Source organism: Limanda limanda, chromosome 5 (genome assembly GCF_963576545.1).
Source record: "Limanda limanda chromosome 5, fLimLim1.1, whole genome shotgun sequence".
NCBI classification, from domain to species: domain Eukaryota; kingdom Metazoa; phylum Chordata; class Actinopteri; order Pleuronectiformes; family Pleuronectidae; genus Limanda; species Limanda limanda.
In genome coordinates this window covers 6,239,856-6,251,734 of record NC_083640.1, presented here as the reverse complement: position 1 = coordinate 6,251,734, position 11,879 = coordinate 6,239,856, and the positions used below count along the sequence as shown (strand labels likewise).

Genomic DNA, 11,879 nt, shown 5'->3' with positions numbered 1-11,879 from the left:
GAGCAACACAGTCCAAAGAAACAAAGAACTGTCGTGGTTTGTGTGAGTGACGGTGAAACGCCTCCAGATCAGATGATGGGCAGCCCCTCTGGTCACATGACCTGCCGAGGCAGCACAATATGTCCAAAGCAATTTTCCAAATCACAGCCCAAAATAATCCCTGTGATGTGGCGATGGACGGCAATTACAACTTTTGATTTGCTCAGATGCACTCTGAAAAAAAAGACACACACACACACGCACACAAGCACGCGCCCTCTCTCTCCCTCTCTCTCTCCCATCAGTAGTTTTACAGTAAAAACAAAAGTATCACGAGGACTTTGAACCACCTTCAGGGCCGGCACTCAGGTGTGACCTTACTCTGTTCTATACATGTGGCTGAATGTCAGGATCCTGGGCTGACTCGAACAGTGCAGCTCGCTGTAAGGTCTCTGAGAACACACAGCTTTCTTGGAACACAAGAATTGATCATATTCTTCTTTCCGTTGCCTGAGGGAAGCTCAGTGTGTGCGGTGGAGTCTGTGGTGTGAAATACCACAGACTAGCACAGGCAGTCCCTGCTCCTCTCCTCTCCGTCCACAGTTTGAGCTCCAAATGCAACTTGAAACAGTGCCCGAGCTGTCTCAGAGGTTCTTCTCTGGCTTCAGTGCCTGGGATGCTTAATCCAGTTTCGTATCATCCACTTCTGACCAGAGCATCTCTGGACCACCAGGCGGAGGCCAAAGTTGGCATCTTTGGACATTTCTACCTCCAAGCACCGACCAGTGTCCCTGCTGATGATTGGCCCATTCTGAAAGAAGAAAAACATGCAATTATGGCCAACTTTAACGCAGAAACCTTGAGAACAAACAGATGGCACATCCAGAGTTTAACTCCAATATTATAATGTGTGTTGCTCTAGCAGTTATGGCAGTTAACAGACATTCACTAACATGTGCCACATTTGGTGTTGCAGTATTTATGACCAAAGAGAAAAGGTATGTATTTGCTTCTTTACCTGTGTGAAGTCCCACAGCCTCTGGGAAACTCTTGAAACCACATCACATTTTTTCAGACTGGGAGAGCGGCCTCTGCCGTCATCAACCAGGCATTTCGTGTCAGGCAAGAAGGTGGTCGACCCCAGGGGTCCAAGCTGGAGAAGTCCCTCAGTCGAGTAGCGTGCCAGCTGCAACACAGAGATAACCAAAGTGTTTCCACCGTTGGACTCAAGCAGCAGAAATCACAGCTTCCAAAACACAAACATGACTTTTTCTTTCAACTGAAACATCTGTGGGAAACACGAGCTGCAAATGTGCCTCAGTGTGAAAACTGAACGGACACAAAAACTTAAGAAGCAGAGTAAAACAGTTTTAAAGCTGATTGAAAAACTGCAAAACAGACAGAAAAGTTTAATGCTGTTATACTACCTGTTTGAGCTAATTATTTTAAACAAAAAAGTAATTGACATTGGATCTATAGGATAATACAAAGAAAGTGCAGATACTGCACTTTCTTTGTATTATCCACAAAGTGGAAAACGCTGTGTCTACCGTTATCACCAAAATGTCTTCTTTCAGTTTCACTGACCATTGAAATTAGTTTGTTAATGAAAATAGTTTAGTTTGATAATTTACAACCTGTGTCTTCATCTTCTATACACCACTTACAATGCAATCCATGTGCAACATTATTCATAATACATTTCAATCTGTATTTTTATGGTGGATTAGTTGGAGAATAGTGAATACTTTAAAAAAAAGTCAAAAGTTAAGACTGCAGCAACTGATCTGCTAAACAAGCTAAACACGTTACCTATAGCAACAAGTTATCTAATCATCCATAGGACACCAGTCCATTAAAAATGTACGAGAATGGAAAACCAATAAGATAATTCAGTTGGAGCCAAGGGCAGTTGTAGCTATCTCTATCTTTAACTTTCTCTCAACAGAGGCCTCCGATCAATCATTCCAGTTACTGCAGTTTAGCGTTTAAATGTGAAATGCTGTTTTATTACAGATATTATGCATTTATTTGGCATACAAACATTATTATTATATTCTTATATAATAAAGGAGATGCCAAAAATTCAGATTTAGGAAAACTTCAATGTTTGCAATTTGTAGAGCAGTCCAGTGCAGAGCAGCAGTTGTATGGTTATATGGGAGGTCTGACTCCATTCATCCGAAAGGACACCAGAAAATGAGGGAAGAAAAAAACATAAAAATGATTCACATTTACTATTTTACATATATGTCTAAACTAGCTGAAAACCCCCACAACAACATCACCACATAAGCTTATCTAGGCCCCTTTTTGCGGGTTTCCTGCATGATCACACTAGATTAATGTTTAATTAGAATTGCTCACCTAGTGCCATCAAAGTGGCTGCTGATGAAAGGAGCTTCTCTGAGCTTTATCTCATTAGAACCTAACTGAGATCTGCTATGGATAAAGAACATCTGAGACTTAACATCATGAGTGTTAATCATGTGGTCTCACAACTGTCGTCTACGTCGTGTTTCAACAATACCTTTTTGTGCAATGTTCTCATTGGTGTTATATTTGAAAATATTTTTTTGTCTACACTGGTTTCTTTGATATCATTGTTTTTATATTTAGCTTTATGTCATTTTTTCTTGCCGTTTTTATTTTGTGGATGTATTATAAGACATTAAGTAATTTAGATCTAGACAGGATTGTTGTACAAAGATAAGTGTCTATAGTGGAATGTGCATCAGCTAAAATCTTGCCTAGGGCTCCAAACTGGTGAGGACCGGCTCTGTATGGGAACCACAGTGTAGATCTCATTAATGCCACAATGTTTCCCCAAACCAAAACTTGATCCCTCACTGTTTAATCCTCCACATAAAGGCTCTGCAACGATACGGATCTATTACGTAAGGATACGGTAGAGATAACATTTAATATTTATGGACGTGATCCTCTCTGAAAAACGAGAGGCCAAAGATAAAGACAGATAGAGACAATATGACAGCAGCTGCTTTGAGGGGGGGCATCAAACACACACCCACACACACACAAACACACACACACGCACACACACACAAACACACACACACACAAACACACACACAAACACACACACACACACACACACAAACACACACACACAGTCCTGGAGGAATCAATGTCACAGAGGGAACAATGTGTCTTCCAGTGCTTATTGATGTGAAACTATGTTGTAACATCTTCTGTCTCAGTCTGATGCTTCTCAGTCTTTACAAACAGACTTTCTGAGGGTTTGAAAAAGAAAATGACGAAAACAAGGACATTTTCAACCCCACTAAAAAAGAAGGGCCTTGTGACGATCATGAATACACACCTGTAAATTAAGATTTCACCTGCAATACTGTGAAAACATATTTTTGTGGTATACTTTTGTACTAACAGTTCGTGTTCAACTTTATAAATCAAACATAACAAAGGTTTTTGAGGCATGTAAAACTGTGTGGGTGTTGCTCTTTGTGAGAACAGAGAATTCATGCTGGGAGTTATAATCCAATGTTTTGCTCGAGAAATCCACTCTGAACAAATAACAAACCAATGACGCGCCACTTTGTGTGTCACTCAAGGTTCACTGGAGCTGGTCAGGCTGCGCATGGAGATGCTGGTAAGAATATATCTTTAAACTAAGGAATGGCAAAGATTTATCTGAACATATTTCAAAATCTCAAGCTAATGCAAGACAGACCATTGTGATATTCAATTTTATCACAAAATGAGATTAAGGAACTGTGATGTATCCATGGAGTAAACTATGGCTGAACTAAACTGGACACAAGGAAACCCCATATAATCCCCATAAATCCTGTTTACAGTTCAGTCGGGCAGCCCCTTTATACGCTAATACATTTAAAATGGGACCACAACAAATAATTACGGCGAGGAAATGATTCTGCCAAGCCAATTAACCTGTGCCATTAGACGCTCCATTGATTTCCTGCCATCGTAAAAGTTATCGTAAAAGCCACTTTGGAGGTCGAGCTAATCACAAGTTTCTTAATTAGCTCATTAATGGTGCAACTCTTTGACAATATAAATATAAGATGGAGTCAATGTACATTGCATTGGGGTTCGAACATGTTCATAATCTTGGAGATTTTGCCTCTAGGGGTCTCTCACTAAAACAAGACTGTGCTGAATCAGGGAAGTTGTTCCCATCACCCTCACTTCTGTCTCTGCAGTCCAGCTTCTCCCAGTAAGAAATCCCGTCAGTGTTTATCATTCAGGAGGTTTTCACAAGGAGCCAAATTATCCACAGAGGTCTCCTCCTCTCCAAAACAAACAGATCATGTGATTAAACCTGGTAATAACACTGAATAAAGCAGTTTCACATTAAAACTCATCCTGGGGGGGCTTCTAACTGAGCTGCTGCTAATGTTTGCCCTGCTCGTTTCTCTGATAACTTATGATCTGCACATTCAGGAGGATTTTCACCAGGAGTCAGAACATCTGCAGAAGTGTTTGCTCAGCTAGACTCTCTTACGACTAAGACATCCAATGACTAAACTCCTTTCGGTTAAAATATAAAAACCCTCTGGTGTCTGGGTGCATAAATTTGCCTTTTACAGGCAAAAAATTGGGCATAAAGATACACATGTGTTTTATATAATTTTCTCCAGAAAATATATATATTATTAAATCATATCAAGCTAGATACATCTCTTTATCTATGCTTTGTCTACACCGGGGATTAAATATGACCTGGAGAATTGTGTACAGAGATAATTTGGCTTTGAAATGCGTTTTTTAGAAATTCTTGAAATCTCTTGTGAAAATAAATTGTTATTGATATGGATTGATTTTTATTGACGCGTGAAATAGGTTTACGGGGGTAGTGGAATAAATATATAAGAAATAATAGATGAATGGGAAATAATTGTCAACTTTTTTGAAGACGTTGCCTACCACTAAATGTTGGAGGGACTATGATGAAGATGACTCAATAATCACTTTAAACTATACATTCCAAGCTTCATGGTAACTGTAATTTTCGCCAATCTCTCCTTTTATTTTTTTCTCACATTCTGTCAATGCAATCACAACAGAGGCTGTTTCATGGCGATGGGTATTTCCTGAGTGTCCATTGGTTGGTTTTGCACAAAGACAGGTGGACAAACCAATCCCCTAATTGTGCGAAGGTAGCAACAGATGACGCATGTTCCACTCTTTCCTCATCGGCTCCGAACTCCTGTTCTGAGTGACGCAAGATCTTTCAGAAAGATGCAAATGACAGCTGAGACAGCTGCGTGCGTGGGTTGTATTATCGCTGAGATATTAATACAGATTTATAAATATTGATGTTTACACACAGCTGCGTCCTTATACCCCAGAGGGTTATTGGAATCCACACAGATCTAAAATGTATTGTAACCAAGTGGCGTAAAACTGGATGAATTCCGTTTGGACCACTTCAAAAACACAGCGCTGTGACATGACGCCACTGCAACCAAATGAAATGAGCCTTGATACAAATTATGCATTTTTCTACGACTGAAAATTGATGGAGAGTGTACAACTCAACAAAAATAACGACATAGCTCTAGTCTTTGCTTATTTTGAAATGCAATATTAAATGCAAGCCCCTTAGCACAAGTGTTGCAGAAGCTGTCCATCAGCATCATGCACACCTGAGTGCACCACACATACGAAGGAGTGGACTCCATAAATAGAACACTGCACATTGCACTGCTGCACATACATGAACCAACAAAGAAGACGCATCATTCCTTCTAAAAGCCAGCTGCTTAGTGTGCATGTGTGTGTAAGCAGAGCATTAATCCAGACTTTGTAACTGCTACACCAAACCATGCTTTCACTGCATTATACTATTGAACAAAGGTGAGACATTAACCATGATTTGAATATCTACTTGCCGGCAGAAAGAGCCTCATTCCTCAGAGGCACAATGAAGATTTATTCTGGCCAATTATATTTCTCGATAAGTAAAGAGAGCATTGGTAAAGAGGAATGCAAAATCACAATGCCCGAAGAAATTGAATTTGTCTGCTCACAGTAATGCCGGTCATCAATGTAATCTAATAATACAAGGGCACAAAATTCATCTCCATTTGTTTATTTTTCCTGCGGATGAGGACTAAAGGAGTCAGTGAAGCTGGACGCCCATAGAATTTCACTGGAGGAGAACGGAGGAGAGTCTGGGGAACCAGTGGCGTCCTCAAAACACTCCTTCATTCATATGACAGATGAGTGAAGAACACACTCACCAGCAGGAGAAGCAGGGAGGAAAGGTGACTAATGTAAGAAAATAATGAGGCATGAACAGTTTTTGCATGAGTCGTCTCAGGGATTGACTTTTGTTTCACCGCACAAAAAGGAGAATAAGAACAAAAGCAGGACATCAAGCTCCCGCCCACAACGCCTTTCGTCCTGGTATCAATTCAAGTAAAGGTTATACTGAGTGCACAGTCGTTTTTTTCAGCATCATCCAGCTCCATATTCACATTATTACATTCTCTCACCTGGGAGCGCCCCAGTTTTCCCTTGTTTGTGCTACGGAATGTTATTATTAGTATTTTTATTAAGCAAGTGAAAACATTTAAATGCTTTTTAAAATGAAAGCCAAACAAGAAGCAGTGGGAAGAAATGTTTCATTGTTATACCGAACTGCCAAGATCAATTATGTCAGTGTCGTTGTGGAAAACATCAAGCCCACACCCTGTGGTGAGAAGTCAGGATGCATGAAACAAGACTTGACATTAACAAAATAACGTACTTTCACAATCATAACAAAAGATTTGTTTGGTTTTTTACCTGCCAGAATCAATGTGTTCAACTCAAGTTTTCATGAATCTGCACATTATAGCGCCTGAGTCTTGACTGGAAGCATTACATCATTGTGAGTGAAACCACTCAAAACAATGTGGTTGGTTGATTTCATATTAAGTGCTAACATCCATCTGCAGTTTAGCGAGTGCATATTAACAACAGTCGTCAAACTTAATAGTTGGTATCACAGTCACTTCAATCATATAAAGCCAGGCTTTGGAGAATCAAAGAGGATTATAAATCAGTTTTTGCCACATATTTTCACATATGATCCATTGGGAAATGTATTATATCAAACCTGATTCAGAGCCACTACTTTGTCACCTATTGTTGGTTTACACAACTAACTCTAGCAAAGTGCTAGTGAATAAACTGACTGAACCATTATTATTCACAGCTGTAATATTCTGTGTCATTGTTTTTGGTGTCAAATTGTTCCTTTATACACAGCTCCAAAAAAGTAAAGGAACACTTCCAGATCAAATCAAATCACACATCAGATCTTGTTGAATGAATTATTCAAGTTGAAAATCTTTACCGATGTACACTGATTCAATTTATAAACCCATTGAGGGCTGGATTCAAAACAACACTGAAAATCTATGTAAATAATTGAAATTGAAATTTCTGATGGTTTGGTCAGAAACATGCACACTAGTAGCCGGCTGGAGGTCCTTTTGAAGGTTCTCTGGCAGTGCTCCTCCATTTCCTCCTCGCACAGAGGAGCAGACACCTATCCTCCTGCTGGGTCGATGCACTTCTACGGACCTGTCCAGCTGTCATCGTGTAACTGCCGGTCTCCTGGTATCTCCTCCATGCCCTTGAGATTTTGCTGGGAGACACAGCAAACCTTCTTGCAACTGCACGTATGGATGTGCCATCCTGGAGGACCTGGACTAAATGCAACCTGATGGGGCTGCAGGTACCGCCCCACCTCATGCTACCAGTGATGACAAGGACACTAGCAGAAAACAAAACTAGAGAAGAATCAGTCAGGAGGGATAAGGAGAGAGCAACTGTCTGTAGCCACCAAATATAAAACTCTTTTGGTTTTGCTTCTCCATTGCAACTTTCATTTGCACCAAAGCAGGTGAAATTAATTCACAATAACTTCTGTCTCCTAAATGGATAGATTGATGTTTAACTGACTTGGTGTTATACTGTGACGATCAAGTGTTCCCTTTTTGAGCATACTTCTTCTTCATTCTATTCTTAGTCTTTTCTTTTTACCTGTATTTATCTGTACTTGGGCTTCTGTAATAACATAAAATGATCCCATCTTATCTTGACAGAAGTTCTACAGTGTTAGGCTTTGTTCATTCCACTTTGAAATGTTGATATGAGTATTTGTTAAATGAGCACGTTGATTGATGCGTCACATTTTTAAACAAGTGCGTATGTATTATCACTGTGCATTAACAATCTGATCTCATATTCTCCAGCTGTAAAACCCTGAATCTGGTTTGAATGTTTAGTGACTCCAGGAGGATTAAGTGCTTATTAAATGAGACAGTACAGAGGCAATTAAGGGTCAGCTCTGTCGTTCTCTCTGAATGAGATAAGATAAGATTCTCTCATCTATTTTTTCTAATTTCAAAAACCTAGACCCCAAAATGATCTTTGAGTATGCTACTAGATCTGCTGCTATGTTTAGCTGCTATTTTACTCATCCTGTGGATGTACATTACTTTCCATGAAGTATTTTGCACTTCTCAATCCTTTCCGGTTTGCACTACACACCTCACCGTGTGACTTTTGACTGCATACAATGTTGGGTTCTTTTTTTTTTCAGAGTACTTAACATGTTTCGCACTTGTAGGTTCTCTCTACTTACTCCAGGGATGTTTACACTATGGATCAGAGAAACATTCACATCCTGTATTTGTCCTGTACACATGGCAGAATAGACAATAAAGATGACTTCAACCATATGTTCAGGGTCTGTGAGTCCCCTTACATTTGCACTTATGATGCACATTGATTGCATAATGTTATATGGAATATATCTGTTTATATATATTTCTTTCCTTCTTTTATTTTTCAATAATAAATCTACTACAGGACCGACACACAGGTTGAGATGATGTATCCTGCTGAAGTGTGTTAAGTCAAGGTTGGGTTATTATGCACCTGAATAAACTGTTTTATATTTCTGTAATTTGTTGCTGTTAGCAAGCTAATTACCTAAACTACTGTTGGTGAACTGAGCAGCATATTGCCTGTGATAGCAACATGCTAGTTTGCTTGACATGAGATTTGCTGATTGTTGGCTGATGATAGGAGTTAAAGACAAAGTAAAATATTTGTCCATGAATGGATGGATGAATCGATGGGACACTTTTGAATGTGTAAAGCTTCCTTAAGTCTGATATTATACCCGTTCCCCATCCATGATTATATTGATGTACATCTCTGGATATTGAGCTCTTTTTTACGTAGCATATACATCCTCACTGAATCCAGACACACGTTTATTTTAATGTATATAGCTCCTAAAGCTATATAATGTAGTTATACAAGAATTAAATTTCACAATGTTCACAATTAATTAGAACTTCATCATAGGTCCTTTCAGCATCTACTGTTTCTTGACTGATTCTTGCGTAAAAATGTTTGAAACGTGCAAACTCCACAAAGAAATAAATAAGCTGGTGTTTAACGCCTGTGGGGCTTAGAGAGCAGAGTAATTAAGTCTGATCAGTTGAGGTCCATCAAATGTTAAAGTGCAGAATAAGTTAATTCATGAATCCTTTGCAATAAATTGGAAGGAAACTTGTGATGTTATTTTGAAAGAATCAACTCCACTTGATTGTCTGAGTGTGATGAACTCTGAACATGAACACACAGTCTGTGGGCGTGGTCTGACCTGGGAGGACATGCCGTGGCAGGGGTAGAGGATAGCTTTGTCGTCGTCCTCAGAGCCCTGGTCCAGGCAGTATCCGCTGGCCTTGCTGTTCCTCACCTGAAAGACAACACACAGATAGTGTCACTAGAAATTTGAGAGACACAAACACTGCAGACATCTGTGCACGGCCATGAGGATGTTGCGAAAGGTTGCTATCAAATGAGGCACTTTGATTTCAGTGTCAATTACGTGATCAAAGAGTGACTTCACCACATGAAACAATGAGTTGTCGTGGCTTTTAAAAGAAAAATAATTCATTCTATGATCAATCCAATCAGAGAAAACTCTGGGGACAGATCTGAATTTGTGCAATTACAGTATCTCGACATGAAAGTTGTCAAATCAAAGCATCCTGTACTGGGCTGATTTACTTCAACTTAGAAATGTAAGCCTGTGTCAGTCGAACCTTTGTGTAGATAAACATTTAGTTGGAACAGTTTTCTAACTCTATTTGAAGCTCTTCCTTGTTAGTGGCTGCTTGCCACAGAATTCAAAATGAAACAAAATCAATTGCCAATCGCTTTTTTGTAGCTTTTCTAGTCCTTTCAATCTCACCATTTTATTCCTGTGTGCATGTGCATGTTACACCCTGCTCCTGTCATGTGTCCAGTCAATGTTGGTTCTATTGTGCCCTGTTCAGGCAGAGGAGTCTTAAATCATCTCAGAGCGACGGCTGGGCCATGATAGGACATTATCATGCAGTGGCCAGTCCCAGTTCTATCCCTCCCTCTCCTCCAGGCCTCCAGATGGTGGCGTGCATTGAGCATGAGCTTTCGGCTCAGTGTGATTTGAATGCCCACGGCTTCATTTCCAGGTAGAGATATATCTATCACGCGCTGTTGTCAGGGAGGGTTCTGCTCGGCTGCTCTGGTCAGCGTGGCCGGGCGCGTCGCTGATGCTCAGTGACGGATGAGACTCACTTCTGCTGCGGCAACACAAGGAAAGTGTTTCCCTGCCTGTCGACAGGCCTGAAATAGTGCCACTTAAGTGGCTGCCGCTGCAAGGAACCCATTAGCTGACTTGGAGAGCCAAAGCCGACGGCAGGTGCAACAATGTGGAGGTTAATTTCGATGTATTCTGACATTGCACCTGCAGATCATGTTGATTTTCCCCTGTTTTGGATGGAAAACAGTATCTGATTCTGGGTCTGCTCAGGTCTGCAAAATGTCGTCGTCCTCCGGTCGCCCCCCCCCCCCCCCCCTCTGTGTTGAGAGCGGAGCCAAGCCCAAAGCAATCAAGTTGGAAAGGAAAACTAATAAGTGTTTTTTTTAATGAAAGCTCATTTTGAGGAAATTATGTTTAACCCTGTGATGATGCTGCATTGCCATAACGATGAGACTGTTTACAGTGAATTCATGTTTTTCACTTATGTGCAGCGTGTGAGCCTGTGGGACTCTGTGCTCGATGCAGAGAGTTCAGTGCAAAATAAAATAGACAACAACAAGCTGGGGACATTTGTGTCAAAGACAAACATTTATCAATGAAGACACAAGTCACAGAAACACCCTGATAACTCACAGATCACAAATTCATAAGTTATCACCAACTAATTTTCTGCATTTATCATCTATTGAATCAAATTAGCTCTCTGACTGGATGCATTCTCTCTATCACAGCTCTGTAATAGAATAACAGATGAGTACATTGGAAAATGAACAAGCAGAGAGTATCGCCAATAATCCTGTTACAAAGCATCGTCCTCACCTCTCCATATGTGATGGTGTTGTTATAGATGCGCATCTCTGGGTAGACGTGTTCAAGGTACCAGCGGAAACTCCGACACTGCAGCTTCTTCCTCAAGGCCAAGCGCTCCGACACGTCTCCGAAATCCACCCCCGGGTTCTGTTAGCGAGTCGTGGGGAAACAAGGACAAATCAAATCTAAAGACTTAGCCAGCTGGTGATTTACTCAAGAAGCAAGTGAGAGTCCTGGTGGAGAAAGGGAAGACGCAACAGTGTCGAGGTGCTGAGAGAATGCAGCAAGCATTTAGTTAAGAGATGGATAGAGGAGCCTGTCGTGGGGGACCCTTCATTGTTCTTTCATTAGACATGATCTGTGCTGAACAAATTCTAATCAGCTGCTTAATTATGAGCCCTCACGGCCCTGTCTGCATTATGGAGGTGGCTTCCTAGATTGATTAGGGGAATGTCTAATGGCTGCACAGAGGGCTGATCCTCATGCACAC

General features: G+C 40.6%; 1 protein-coding gene across 1 annotated transcript in view; it reads right to left on the bottom strand.

The window, feature by feature from the left end:
• Positions 1-643: 643 nt before the first annotated feature.
• galnt9 (polypeptide N-acetylgalactosaminyltransferase 9) overlaps positions 644-11,879 on the bottom strand; it is a 106,074-nt gene continuing 94,838 nt past the window's right edge. Inside the window, exons 8-11 of the mRNA XM_061070777.1 lie at positions 11,399-11,536; positions 9,656-9,751; positions 998-1,165; positions 644-790 (exon numbers count right to left, since the gene is read on the bottom strand). Coding sequence (XP_060926760.1) covers positions 644-790; positions 998-1,165; positions 9,656-9,751; positions 11,399-11,536 — 549 coding nt within the window. The remainder of the gene's footprint in view (positions 791-997; positions 1,166-9,655; positions 9,752-11,398; positions 11,537-11,879) is intronic.